The sequence below is a fragment of the Panicum virgatum genome, chromosome 2N (genome assembly GCF_016808335.1).
Source record: "Panicum virgatum strain AP13 chromosome 2N, P.virgatum_v5, whole genome shotgun sequence".
In the NCBI taxonomy this organism is placed as follows: domain Eukaryota; kingdom Viridiplantae; phylum Streptophyta; class Magnoliopsida; order Poales; family Poaceae; genus Panicum; species Panicum virgatum.
The window spans coordinates 32,521,316-32,536,874 of NC_053146.1; the positions used below are offsets into that span (position 1 = coordinate 32,521,316).

At 40.8% G+C, this 15,559-nt stretch overlaps 1 protein-coding gene across 1 annotated transcript; it reads left to right on the forward strand.

Annotated features, from left to right (window-relative positions):
- The first annotated feature begins 239 nt into the window (after positions 1-239).
- Positions 240-3,599, forward strand: LOC120662532 (HSP-interacting protein-like). Its single transcript, XM_039941663.1, has 2 exons — positions 240-2,694; positions 3,442-3,599. Exons 1-2 carry the CDS (start codon positions 240-242, stop codon positions 3,597-3,599), a joined length of 2,613 nt encoding a protein of 870 aa, XP_039797597.1.
- The last annotated feature ends 11,960 nt before the right edge of the window (positions 3,600-15,559 follow it).

Here is a 15,559-nt window from a genome sequence, read left to right on the forward strand (position 1 = left end):
ATTTGAATGGGGAAGAGGAAGGTGCGAATCCTTATTGCCCGGCCTCTCTTTCCCATTTCTCAATTTCTTTATTCTTCCTGCTGCAAATTTATCTAAAAATAAGAGAGGATACAATGTATCCTGATCTATGAAGAAGAGAACAAGCGGCAAAAGACAAGTTTCAAGTTTACATCATCTGTACCAGCCATTTATTCGGCAATACGCGACATTGTGGAGTGGAAGCTGGCATAATTCGAGGTATGGGGATGACACCAAAGAAGAAGAAACTAAGTGAATCTGGATCAAAAAGTAACATTGGAAGCCCAAAGGTTTTCAGCAGGAGCAACTCAAGGACCAGCGGATGCAGCGGTGAACAAAGTCCACAGGCAGCAGTGGACGAGGATGATGCTGTCTTCATCGGGCTGGCTTCCGAATTGAAGGAGGAGGGGACGAGGCTATTCCAGAAAAGGGACTATGAGGGGGCAGCATTCAAGTTTGACAAAGCAGTCAAGCTCTTGCCAGAGGGCCATAATGATATCGCCTTCCTGCACTGTAACATTGCAGCATGTTACATGCACAAGAATCCGGAGGAGTACCATCGTGCAATTGAAGAGTGCAATTCAGCATTAGAGGCATCGCCAAAGTATACAAAGGCATTATTGAAAAGGGCACGGTGTTTCGAAGCATTGGATAGGCTAGATCTAGCTTGTGTGGATGTGGAAAAGGTTCTGAGCTTAGAACCGAATAATGTGACAGCGCTGGAACTCCATGAGAGCATTAGAGAGGTGATGGAGCAGGATGTTTTGTTGGACAAACAGGTTGCATCGCCAGATGAGCCAGCAATCAACATTGTAAAAGAGAGGATACAGAGGAGGGTGTCCCGAAAATTTAGAAATTCCATAGTCGAGGAAGAGGTGTGGGAGATGATTCATGATGAAGAGGATCATGACAATATTGAGGATCACGACAAAGAAGATAGCAGTAAAGAGAACCATACAGTGAGCGATTTAACACAGGATGGAAATGACGCTGGCAAGGAGAAGCATGAAAAGCATCCAGAAGAGACCAAAGTCAGGAATGGCAATTATAGGCCAGGTGTGACTAATGAAGGACAGCAACAGCAGCATTCTTCAAGGGTTATGGAACAAATGAACCCAGAACAGAGGTATGGCGAAGACAACCACGAAAAGCATCTCAAGGAGATATTGGTGAAAGGCATTCAGCTTGAAAAGGGAAAATATACCACACATAATCAAATGAGCAGTGTGGGAAGGCGTAAAAAGCATTTTGAGGTTGGTAGTCATAGCAAGCAAGAGAAGCATACGGATGAAAAATATGATAGGTACACTAATGGCAACCAAGGGAAACACTATTTGGAGGAAAAGTATGAGAGGTATATGCCTGAAAAGCCAATTACCATCAAAACAACAAATCAGCATGGTAGAGATAAGCATACAAAATATACTAGAGAGAATCACGAAGATGTCAGAGAAGGGGTGAAGAAGAAATTTAAGTTCGTTCATGGCGATGACATAAGGATTGTTTTAATTCCAGAAAATTGTAGTCTATTACAAGTAATGGACATAGCTCGGTTTAAGTACAACCCGCACCTCAAGTCATTTCTTCTGAAATTTATGGACAAAGAGGGTGACTTGGTGACAATTACATCAACTGAAGATTTAAGGTGGGTTGAGGATCTCTACCCACAAGTACCAGTTCGGTTGCATATAAAAGAGGTTAGTCCTGAGTGCGAGATTACTAGGGATCTGATCATGCCAATGTCCTCCTTTGCGGCACAGGAACAGAATCACTATAGCACCTCTGAGTGCGGAAGCTCAAGGAAGGAAGATGAGAGGAATTCTTGCTCTGATGACTGGATGGTGCAGTTTGCTCGTCTATTCAAGAACCACGCTGGATTCGATTCTGATGCATGTGTTGATCTTTGTGATCTTGGTATACGACTTTACTACGAGGCAATGGAAGACACCATCACAAGTGAAGAAGCACAGGAAATATTTCAAGCTGCAGAAGCGAAGTTTCAGGAAATGGCAGCTCTAGCTTTGTTCAATTGGGGCAACATCCACATGTCCCGTGCAAGGAAGCGATTAATTTTATCCGAAGATGCTTCAAAAGAGTCAATACTTGCCCAGGTTAAATCTGCATATGAATGGGCATGCACTGAATATGTCAAAGCTGCAAAGAAATTTGAAGATTCTGTAGACGTGAAGCCAGATTTTTATGAAGGTCTTATTGCACTCGGACAGCAACAGTTTGAGCAAGCAAAGCTTTCTTGGCGTTATGCTCATACATGTAAAGTAGAAATGGGAACTGAAGTATTAGAACTTTTCAATCATGCTGAAGACAACATGGAAAAGGGGATGGAGATGTGGGAAGGAAAGGAATATTTGCGAGTAAAAGGGCTAGCTAAATCAAGAAAGGGGAAGATAGTGGTGGAAAAACTGGGATTGAATGAGCAGGGAAAGGATTTATCACCAGATGAAGCCTTTGAACAAGCGTCAAACATGCGCTCACAGCTAAACATTTCATGGGGTACAATTCTTTATGAACGCTCCGTAGTAGAATTCAAGTTAGGACTTTCTAGCTGGGAAGAAAGTCTACAAGAAGCCATTGAAAAATTTAAGATTGGAGGCGCTTCTGTAGCAGATATTAGTGTGATGGTAAAGAACCACTGTGTGAATGGGAACAATCAAGAAGGTATGACATATCCATTTGTGCCTTCTCATGTGCTATTATTTTCTTGCTGCATTACATTATCTACCTTCGACCATGTATAGGTATGATAGTTATGCTAATATAGTAATATTTTAGGAACATTACAAAAAATAGGATTGGAAATGATGATGTCAGCATTACCACTTTTAGTGTTATTTTTCTTCTATCTATTTCATTGAACATAGATCGGCACTGGCCTTATCTAAAAAAAATGAAATTTTGAAAAGTTGTACAAAAGTACAGATGAAATGACTATACCTGATATGTAAAGCAAAGGGCTAGCATGGTACATTCTCTTTTCCTGTATGTAAAAACAAATATGTTAGCCAGCAAAAACTCTCTCTCTCTCTCTCTATATATATATATATATATATATACCCGCAAAAAGAACTAAATATATATGATTTATCATTGTCAGGATGTAGCTTGCTACTAGCAAAGACAATCAATCTTATCTCTGGTTAGTGAGCTATGCCCTATGATAACATTGTGACACGATTCATGAGGCTATATTCTAGAACGAACTAACTGCTGTATAACATGAAAACTATTTATGATGGAAATTATTCAGATTCTATGCATAATCTCTCATGTTATAACACAAAGTGCAATCAGTTTCAAAGCCACCTTTTGCCACAAAATTAGGATGATATGCTACATCCTGTTAGACTCTTAGTTAGGTTTACAGGTGTGTTTTTAATGTAAGTGATTTTTTTCTCTATGATACAGGATTAAGCTTCAACATTGATGAGATAGTTCAAGCATGGAATGAGATGTACGATGCTAAAAAGTTAAAAAATCGTAGCTCTTCTTTCCGTCTGGAACCTTTATTTCGAAGGAGGCCTTCAAAGCTGCATAACATACTAGAGCACATACACTATACGTGAGGTTTTAGCAAACATTGGACTTGGATGCTGTACAAATGGATAAGAATGTTGATACTTATTTTCTTGTGCAACAGGTAAACTTATTTTTTATCAACATGTATTTTTTGCGCTTATTCCTGAATATTAATATGGAGACCTTTCTTATACCACGTTCACAAATTTTCTTGTTTGGCAACCCAAAGCTAATACTTCTGTATGCGCTGTTAAGAGGCCTGCCCAGGATATATTTGAGTGTGCAAAATTCGACTTGTTGGGCTGGTCACTTGGACAATTAGTCACTTGTGACTGAAACATTTGCCATATAAGGATCGCAAGGGAAAAATTAAAACGCCCTTGTTATTTCTGACCTTAGCCAAATTTTACCTCGCTTGCTTCTGTTTTCCCAAAATGCCTGCGTGCTACTACTCCATCTTCAATGTCACTGCCTTGCTCTGCTTGTCCATTACCTGAATCTAGAGGAAAAGAGAAAAGGAACAAAAGTTGCTCCAAATTTGTGTTGAAACATAAGATTGTAAAGTGCACATCAATACAAAATTTATTTGACTGGTGGCATCAACATTTAGAGCAAGACAGAAAATACCAGTATAAAATGAGTCCAAAATGCGCAGAAGATAATATTGTCTTATTTTCATGGTTGATGATTAGTTCTGAATTCTGATGAGCAACAATTATTCCAGTGTTATAAATTCTATGGTTTTTGGTGCACATAGTGCTGTTATGTGCACAGTTAACTGGGACAAAAGGGCCTAGAAAACTGCGTAATAACAAGAAGAAACTAAACCTGACAATCTTCTCCCCTTTACAGCCAGAAGAGTATATAAATAAAAACCAATCTTTTTCACAGAAATTTATCCCAAACTCATCTCTAACTAATCTACCAAAATGACAAACCAACTAAACAAATCCCCGTCGAGGACCTTGCTACAGTACTGTGGGTGCCTATAATATTAGTTACGTTGCAAAGTTTTTGTATAAGTTTGATTTCTCTTGTCATATTTATCCTTTTATATTCATTTGATTAATCTCTTGTTTCAAGATACAATTAATTTAATACATCAATAAAACGAAATGGTTTCAGTATGTGTTTGCAGACTCTGACAAATTGGCTTTATGCTCAGATCTTTTCAACTTGAGCCAAAGGGGTTATACTCGCAATGCAATTTATAAGTGTTAATAAGAAGATAGTTATCAAGTGTTATGCCTATTGCACCTGTACAAATGCCCCAAGTTTGTATTTTAGAAAAATAGAAAAAACTCAGCTGAATAGTACCTTTTGTAGATGAGACTCAAGAAATGTTCAAAGTCATAGGTTCTCCGAATGATACAACTTTTTCTAAACATAGAGTTTCATAATATGCAATATAGAGTTTCATAATATGCAGATTTACAAGTGATAAATACAACATGCCATCACTCTCGTAATATTTTCTTATACATTATATATATGTCATCCATTGTGTCACTGACTTTTCGGTGCAAACCCATCATGTCTGTACCAAAGTGATGGATTTAGTAACAGTGCAGCTGCACGCCATGAATTATTAATTCCATCCAACTTTACTGGTGGCAGAAGCTACCACGATGCAAACTGAACAAATGATGAAGGTATGGGAAGAGATAACGAAGTAGAGGTTCAGAAACACTGGCTGGAATATGTTCATCGTTATCTGCAGATTGTGTCATTTGCAACTTGTTCACTAATTTAAAATATTAAAGGAAAAATGATATATTAAATGCTTCTCAAAGCTATTCAATAACTTGGTGAGTAACCTTCCAGTCCAAGTTAGTTGAGGAGGTTTTTCTTATGGCCAAGGCAGTAGTGCAAATAAAATACAGTACCCAATTGTACATTAACTATATATGTTGATTTCATAGGAGGATGGAGAAAAATCTAGAGAGTGGGATCTGATTATATATCTCTGTCACTCTTCGTTAGCCGCACTTACCTGTGTAAACAGCTTTTTACGTTTGTGGTTCAGAGACTGGTGAGAAAGGCAAATAGGGAAATAGTCAGCATAGTCTAAGTTATGTTTGCTAACCACGTATGCATAAATATCTGAATCGGGTTGGGCTGTCTAATAACACGGCTGCTCAAAGCGCGCGCGCGAACATATGTATATATAATTCTAAATTGCTTAAAACCTGAAGCGTATTGAATCATTGGTGGATGAGTTCTCTATCTTTTTTCCCAGCTAATGCCTAGAAAAGGGATGGACAGGGGGAATTTGAAGAATCTAGCACCCGTGACAACATATTGTAAGGGCGCGTTTAGTTCCCCCGCCAAAAAATTTTGGATGTCAAATCAGCACTTTGACCGGATGTCGGGAGGACTTTTCGGACACTAATTAAAAAACTAATTTCAGAACTCACTTGGAAACCACGAGACGAATCTTTTGAGGCCTTTGGCCGCGTCATTAGCACATGTGGGTTACTGTAGCACTTATGGCTAATCATGCACTAATTAGACTTAAAAGATTCGTCTCGTCATGTACATCCAAACTGTGTAATTAGTTTTGTTATTTAATTACATTTAGTGCTTCATACATGTGTTTAAAGGGGAGGTGAAAATTTTTAGGTGAAAATTTTTGGGAACTAAACGCGCCCTAAATATACCCGAAAGCAATCCCCCTAATTCAGCAGACAAGGCTGTGGATTCGTTGAATTTGATATGGGCACGCAGGCGTGAGACTAAGCAACAAGGGCAGGATAGAGATATAGAGGAGGACCCAAGGGATGGACGGAATGAAGGCCGCGGTGACGGTAAGCTCCATGAATGCTGACGGGGACGGACAAGAACACCTGCCTGCCGCCGCGAGGTTGAGGCAGACTTGCCCACGGTCGTCCTCCCCTCCGATCCGGGTTGGGAGCGGGGCCTAGAGAGGCACGACGACGTCGAAAGTATTTTTTAAAATTGGTTATTTGTATTCATGCTGTTTTAGTTTTTGTGGTTTTGAAAATATCATCGGTATTCACAGTATCTGAACATGTCAATATCGTCTTTGAACATATTCACGCCATGCTATATATGCTACGACTCGGCAACCCTTTCTCTATTTATATTTGCACTGTCAATAAGGTCCCTCTCCTCTCCTCTTTCTCAATCCCATTCGTTGAAGCTTCAAATTCCCGTGGTCGCATCCTGAGCCCAACCAATAATGCGTGAAACAGCGGATCCTGCGAAATTTTGTAGTTGCTCCAATGTAATATTTGGCGCCAAATGAAACACATAAGGTGTTCTTCTGGCTTCTCCTCAAAGACAGAATGAGCTGGGACCTTGTGCTTATCCACACCGGTACTCAGCGTTCAACTGCCCATTCTATACCATCCCCAAATTTATCCACATGCATGGAACCGGCTATATTACTGCCGGACCTAAAATTAGCATATCGTACGTCTGTACTACTGTTGGGAAAAAAAAGAATGAGCACCTTACCCACTCCTGATCCCCAGCAGGCCTAACTTGCGCGGCCCTCTCTTAAAATCTTGATCCATAGCCGGATAATATGCAGTCCAGTTCTTTTAATTTGATGCATAGCAGGACAAGGTGTGGGCTTAGGCAACAATATGGTCAGATTTAATTATCCGAAGAAAAATAGAAAAAAGCTAATAACCAGGCATATTCAAATTTAATTATCAGGAGAAAAATAGAAAAAAACCAGGAAATAGACATGTTCAGAATAACTAGATTAACTGCAAAAAAATTGACAACATGAAAAGAAATTCAGCCAAAGATCTCCAAAGCAAAATTAGGCATGGAAAATATCATAAAATTATCCCTCAAAAATTCTCAGAGCACATGCACACTGTGAGCCTGTAGAAAAAGCAAGTAAAATCAGCCTTAAAAGCCACAAAGCACATGCATAAAAAAGCTAAAAATCACAAAGTGCATGCTTGAATTGGGTTGGGTCAGGGTGGCGCATCGAGTTGATTCACTTGGTGTCGGGTATCAATATTATGGATACCCGAAGCTAAGGAATTTGTGGCTAAACAACTCGGTTAGTGTTGACGCTAAATTGATCAACACACAAGCGCTAGAACGCGCGGATCGCAACGATCAGAACCTGACGAAGATCCTTGGCGACCGGTCAGACCGGTCGGGCGCAGGCAGCTTCGCGAAGACCTAGAACCGTGAGCTCGGGAGGGACCCCGTCGGAGCTCACAGATCTAGGTTTGTCTTGAGGTCTGCAGGCCACTTAAGACATCCTTGAACGCCGTCAAGACAAGCAAAGCACAGCATGAGGTTGGAAAAACTAGGGTTTGAGTGAAAACAAGAAAATAGTAGATTGATTGATTCGATTGGGTAGAAGGACCTCAATCGGCCGTGGCCTTTATATTTATAGGCCGGGGAAGACGTACCTCTTCAAACTTGAGTTACAAACGGATTTCAAAATACAAACCAAACTCTACTCGGACTGCACAGGCTCAGACCGGTCTGACCGGTCAGCCCAACCGGTCAGACCGGTCGGCCTCGGTGTTTGCTAATTTTGGCTGCCAACATATGCCTCCCTGCCTTTTTGGTGAGCTTTGCAAGCCAAAAAGCAAGTACCAGAAACTAGCCTAGATACATGGATGCTCATAGAAAATACAAGGCTAAAAATAACGCTAAGGGCGATACTCTATACCGGCCGTCTCCATCTTCAAGCGTCTTGCCATATGCTGGGATAATATTTCCTCAAGTATCTTCCATTAAGAGCCCTTGGAAGATGCTCTCCTTGCATCATCTCCACCATATAAGAATTTCCGAAGATAACCTTGATGATCTTGAACGGTCCTTCCCAACTTGGCGACTACTTGCCGAACTTGTTGCTCTTTGTCCCAAGAGGTAATATTGTCTTCCAAACCAGCTCACCAACCTCAAAAGATTTTGCTCTTACCTTTTTGTTGTAGGCTCTAGCCACCTGAAGCTTGTCCTTCTCAATTTTCTTCAAAGCTTGCAACCGCTTATCGCTTACTTCATCAATATTGTCCATCATCAAGTCATAATAATCAACAGCGGTAAGGTCATTTTGTTTAGCCAATCTATAAGCGTCCAGATTCACCTTAATGGACAAAACGGCCTCTTGACCATATACAAACTCAAAAGGAGTAACCTTAGTAGCGCCATGTCTAGATATATGATGAGCCCACAATGCTTCAGATAATACCTCATGCCACCTCCTGGGATTTTCTTCTATCTTTTTCTTGATGAGCTTTATCAAGATCTTATTACTAGACTCGGCCTGACCATTGGCCTGAGCATAGTATGGAGATGAATTGAGTATCTTAATCTTATATAATTCAGAAAAATTGCGTACCTCCTTTGAAATAAATGATGAACCTTGATCCGTTGTCAAAGTTTGAGGAATACCGAATCTATGAATAATATGCTCTGTAATAAACTCAATTACCTCTCGATGTGTCATATTCTTCAAAGGAACTGCTTCGGTCCATTTAGTGAAGTAATCCGTAGCAACCAACACGAAGCGATGTCCCTTTTAAGAAGGGGGGAATATCCCAGAACGGTTCTTTGTTTCTCTAGGACGGTGATTAGTCTCGAGGATTCTTCTTCTGAAAGTGTGCCACTAATGATCATGGGAGACAGAGACTCACCATGGAGGAAGGCGTAATGGAGGCCTATGGGCAAAGGTTTCAACACGATCGGAGGTCTAGGGGGAGACTCGAACTCAGATATGTCTATGGGTTTGGTGGGATCATCAACGTCCTCAATGAACTTTTCAACATCTCTTTCAAGGAGGGATTTGTGGCCGAACCACCCAAAATAAAACTGAACCGAGTGCGCTTAGGCAACTCTGATCCAACTCGCACTACTACGATAGTTCCTCGAGTAAAGTCTCGATTAAAGCCACACTAACTGGGAGCGAAGCAGGCAACAACTCACATGAAGGCAAGCCCAGAGAGTACAACACAGAACATCTCATAAATCACAGATTCGCAGTGAAAAATTTAATTATTACAAACCAGTTCTGAATAGTCAAACTGCAGAGTCTTATACTACAACAGTTCATCAGAGTGTCATTATTCAGCAGAAAGGTAAAACATGAGGACTAGCAGTAGATAGGATGTCATGATGATGCCCGTACGAGACATCACTCAGGAGGAAGGGTGTCAGCACTCGCTGAGGGACCGTCCCACTCGATAGACCAACCCAGAGCTAAAGTACACGGCCAAGTCAAGCTAGCAATCATATCCTCAAAGTATGTACCTGAAAAATGGTGCCACAAGCAAGACTGAGTATACTAATACTCAGCAAGACTTACCCGTCACCGGATGTACTTTGTACGCTTAACTAGACATGCAAGGCTTTGTAAAGCTCATGGTTTATTTTGCTGAAAAGCAACAAAGAGTAGGTCCTTACTTTCAAGTTTTAACTTTCATATTTTATTTTGATTAACCATTCTAGGTAAGCATCTATCTCTAAATAGGCATGGTGAAAACATTAATCATACAACATGATTTATCAACATCATATTCCACTTGTTACTCTATGTGACAGAAATTGTTAAGCAGTCCCAAACCATGAGAAGCGGATGATTTGAATCAAATTTCTTAACCTTGCATGGCAAACCTAACTCACACGTATGGGGAACGACGTCGCCCACACGAATTTTTCCCTTTCTTTCCAGTCTGTGGATCAAGGTCGCTTCCCCCCCTGCGACTACAGAGTCTGACCACTCTGCAGCCGCATGTTGCACCAATCCTGGACCGAGTCCAAAAGAGGGTGAATGTAAAGTTCACTCGCTAGTCCAATCAGGTACTTAAGCTTACCGATTACCATATTTCTCGGCATGTGGCTAGTACTTTCAAAAGTTTAAAAAAATATACCACACACCGTGACCTTAACATCTTTTCACTACGCAGAAAGGGTATCACAAATACCACAACCCCACTTGTCATCCCTATATTACTGCAGAATCTAAAGTCAATCAAATCCTATAATCTCGCGAGCGGTAGGAAACCACTCGTCTTTTACCGGTCCTAATTAGCAGAGCATCTAGGTGAGTTTGACTGGGTAAGCAGTACATAGGAACCTAGGATCATGCATCTAGGGTTTCAAGCAACTCCTGGAAACGTATATGCACAAATAAATATATTACAACATAGATTAAATAGATATGCGAAAATAATAGGATTAAATGCACTGGGTTGCCTTATTGGACACTGCTAGCCTTGGGCTCTTCCGAACTTTGGTCCGGGTCTTGATTCAATTTAGTTAGATTTAATAGAGAACCCTCGGGAGTGTGATCACTTACTGGCACCAATTCCTACACACCGTCGGATAGATTCACAGACTATATGAATGCAAAGGTGCTCTTTATTACAACATGATACGAGTTCATTTCTTTCCTTCACGATAAAGTTGCAGTCCAACAAAGGTGTTACTTTAGTGATGAACATATTTAATTCATTATAACTGGCAGTCATTTATAGACTAGATAACATGTTTACTTTACTTCATATAATGAACTGGGCGGGGGGTTTTTATTTTCTAGACAGTATGCATAAGACATTTGCAAATTTCAATACAGAAGCTAGGACGTGCTCTGGTGCTAAAAATTTTAGAAAGTACAGACAATATACTCAAGAGCTTGTAGTAAAAATTTCAGCTAAAATCAGTAAAGCATGCAGGCACGAAAAATACTTAAAACAGAGCATGTTAAAATCAAACTAGATATATACAGAATAATCTACAAGGATTCTGGAGCTCAAATTTTTATAGTAAACCCTACTCATGGTACCCTACGTACTGTATTTTTTCCAGAATTGAAGCAAACATAATTCTTGATTAATAAATTTCACAACATAAGCATATACCTAGCATGCTTCAGTAAAAATATTAACCATTATATCCAATAATAACTTAGCATTGCATTTACTTAAATGAACACATGCATAAATATTTGGTCTATTTTCTATTAAGTAAAGCATCTCAAACTTTTTGCACAACATCAGGGTACATCTATCATGCTTTGGCGCAACATTCACAAGTAAATATGCAGTATAATAACTAGAGCAAAAATAACAAGTTAAACCATGTGATAGCATGAGTAAATTATGTCTCCAATTCTACTAATCAATTGAATCTCAAACTTTGCAGGCAGGTATATATGACCAAAAAAAAGCAATGCTTAATATTCCAAAATTTTCAAGCTACAGGAACTATTTATCATAATAAAGTGCTATTTTAGAAGGATGAAATCACATATATAGCTACACAGATTAAAAAATATCCAAACTTGCGCACTAGTAAGAATTTAGTAATCTAAACATATGGAAAAAGTTTCATGCATAGTATCATAGTAGAGCTATCAGAAACAATATATGAAGCCTACTAGATCTACCAAGAAATAAGTTTTCATCTAATTAAAGATGTCCATTTGCGCTGAAACGTTTACCAAGTACTAGAAACTATATGAGATAACATCCAGACAAAAATAGACTAAAGTTACTGAGCAAAACTCATAGAAAAATTATTCCCTATTTATTCTTGAATTAAAACTAGAGCTAAAAAATAATCAGATTCAGCTTATGGTCCAGTGGACGAACTTGTAGATTTCAGTTCAAGATTCCAAAACAGTTGATTTTGCATTTTTACCACTTTTCTACAATTTGTTGTACATTTTCAAACTTCACTGGTTTGAATTAAGGAAGCTCATGTAAATTTTGCAGTTTGACCCTAGAAATCTAAGATTTTAATTACCGTTCGTCGGCGATGTTCCGGCGAGGTTAGGCCACGGCGGTGGGAGCTAGGTGGGGGAAAAGGTAGAGGAGGTCCGTGCACACCTCCTAGAGCTCGGGGTCGAGGTCAGAGATGGCCAAAAGGGGGTCGTCGGTGTGGAGAGGCGGTGAACGGAGGAGGGTTGCCAGCGACGAGGCTGCTTCGGCGGCTCTTGGCTCCGAACTTCGAGCGCCTGAGCTTTGCGAGGATGTGAGGAAGGTGCTGGTGGTGGCTGTTTGGACAATGTGGGTCGGGAGAGGGCTGTCCACGTCGAGATCGAGCTCGCCGGCGAGGATGGCTACAGCGAAACAGCGTATGCCCGTGAGTGTGGGCGCTTGGGTGGTATTTATAGGCTGCAACACTTAGTGGTGAAGCGAATGAGACTTGGGGGAGGGTTATTTGGCCTGGGATGGCTCACTTGGGCTCGGATGGTTGGCGGTGGCGCTGGCGGTCGGCCGGGGTGGCGTGGCGGTCTGGGAGCTGGCCGGGGGGTCGTGTCGGGTGAGGGACCGTCTTCGGCAAAATCGGGGGTGGAGGGGGCCACTTGGCTGGCTAAGGAGGCTGGACGGCATCCACCGGCGGCGTATGGCGCGTCTAGAGAGAGGGAGAGAGAAACATGGCACTTGAGGATTGTTTTCCAATATCTAAAAAGTCCAGGCTCCTCTCTGTAAACTAAAAATTTCTCCATCTTGTTGGCCTCAAATGAAAAACTTTTGAATACCACTTTTGTTCAGTTTTTCAAGATCTACAACTTTTGTTTCAGGCATTTTTTCATTTGAGCTTTATTTTTTGAACTATTTTATAATTGCTAGTTTGCACAAAAGGGCCTCAAGATTTATATATTTTTGAACTGATTTTGCTGAAGACACTATTGAACACATGTCACTAATGTGACCAATTTCAGCCTAAAATAAATTTTGTAACTTGTTTGTATCATGAATTGAGTTCCAAAATATTGTTCACCCCTTTACATGAATTGTTCAAAATTATGAGTTTGAATTTAAATTCACATTTGGTGCCTTATTTAATTTCTTGCCCTCACAATTGTGTTGCAATTTAATTCAGTTTGCTTAATTGTGCCTTTTTAAACACCTAGGGTGTCACAAGATTCTAGTCAGTCAAAAGGGAGAATTTCCGTCACCTCCATGATCGGTTCAAAATCAAAGGAAGGTTCGGCCAAATACTGTGGGGCTCTGTAAATTTGGACTGAAAAGGTTTCCTTCCCTAGATGGACATATAGTTTACCATGAGTCAGAGCATCCATGAGAAATTTTTCAATGGGGTGCGCAATCATGAGATTGAAATCTTGGACACCGAAGACATGAAAATCAAGGATCACATCGATATTTTTGTGCTTGATAGTCACAATATGCAAAATCCCAATTCCTTCTAGCATTTTTCTAGATAAAGTCTTGAAGGTTTTGTCGGTTTGGATCAACAGCTCATCTCCCAAGAGTTGAAATGTGCATTCGCTGGAGATGATGTTGGCTCCAATAGTGGGACTGTAGAGGATGTCTAACAGGGTTCCTCTTATGGTGCAAGGAATGGTTGATGGAGGGGAGATGATCCGGAGAAGTTCTAGTGACAACTCCGCCTCCCTTGACCATTCCCCGACCATGATGGCCATTATCTTTTTGATGTTTTCCCTAAGGAATGTGGCTTTCTATAGGATCCATGGAAGGGATGGGAACCAGCGGCTTCCTCGTGCAGAGATAGTACAAGGTGTTTTCAAAACTTTCGAAAAGATCATCCTCGAACTCGAAAAGGAGCTCCGAAGGTTGAATTTCTTCTTCCTCCGGAGCCTTTGGTTGAGAAGAGGGTTCTAGAGCTAAATCTAGGGTTGGGGGGGTGAAGGATCAGATTCGGCTGCTAGAATGTCCACATGGCTTGATGTATGCTCTTCTTGGGCAGATCTGGGGTTGGCTACGAAGGATTTATTTTTGGTGATACGATCTAGGATTTCCCTACCTTTCGACGGAGACTTATGGGAAAAGTATCCTCCAGCGGCAAAGCCGGGGTAAAGGGCAGATTCCATGTCGAGCCTGATGTAAATATGTTGAAGCAACACATGATCGTGTATTGACAGGTTAGGGCCAGATATTAAAAGAAGTGAAAACCTGGCCCAAGCCGCACCTATGGATTCCTTCTCATTCTGCTGAAAGCTGAGGATATCTCTTCGTAGCGCGACATTACGGGATTGAGGAAAAATGAGAGACAAAACTTGTCTCTAAGTTCATACCAGCTTTCGTTCACGCTTCCTACGTTATGTGTGTACCATTATATAGCCCTCTCAACAAGATAAAAGGGAAACAATTTCCACTTGAGGGTATCATGTGATATGCCTGTGATGGCACGACATGAACATACTTGCTCAAACTCCTGTAGATGATAGTAAGGGTTTTCGCTATCTTACCCTAAGAAGGATATTTTCTGAACCATAGTGATAAGGTCGGGGCGGAGCTTGTAGCGGCTCTGATACCACTCTGTAACACCCGGTTTATAAAAGGGCATAAACCGAGCAATCATATACGTGCCAGGATCAAGTCACACGTATATACAACAGAATGAACAGTATATCACATCACATATCACGTAAAAGATATAATAAAGCGAGTACGAATGTTATTTATTACATTAATGACAAAAGTCTAGTACAGAGTATGCGGAAGCGTAAAACATAAACGAAGCCTCTCGGAAGCTGGGCACCACAGGGACGCCGACTGGGAGACGAATGCCTAGAAGTCCTCGTACTCCTGGTAGCTCCGGATGAACTCCCTTGTGTCGGCAGGAACTGAGCAGCAGTAGAGTATCCCCAAGAGGAAAAAGATTAGAGTAGGCAAGGGTGAGTACACAACTTGTACTCAACAAGTATAACACAAACTATGAGGCTCTAAGGTTGGCTGACTCTACTGCATTAGCTTTTAAGTCTTGGCAAAATTTTATTAAAACTAATTACTACAAGTTGGTGAATTACCATAAACCCAGTTACATAATAATTAATCAAAATTATTTAAGAACTACTGAGAACCAAACCGAACCAAGCCACCCAGGGAAACCTGCCTCGTTAAAGGAAGATAACCCCACTAATCAAAAGGAGGATCTGGGCCGCTCATGACCTGTGAGCACGGCTAGTATACCAGTTTTACACTCTGCAGAGGTTACACATCTTTACCCACAAGTCGTGAGCTATGATAGTTGTTCATCACACTTCCTTAGGTGAGATGACTAGCAAACTCACTACGAG

What these genes read in the sequence shown, in the direction of transcription:
- LOC120662532 (XM_039941663.1), top strand. Translation starts at nt 240, where the DNA reads ATGGGGATGACACCAAAGAAGAAGAAACTAAGTGAATCTGGATCAAAA. An exon ending in GAATGGGAACAATCAAGAAG is followed by an intron (nt 2,695 to 3,441) that starts GTATGACATATC and finishes TCTATGATACAG; the next exon opens with GATTAAGCTTCAACATTGAT.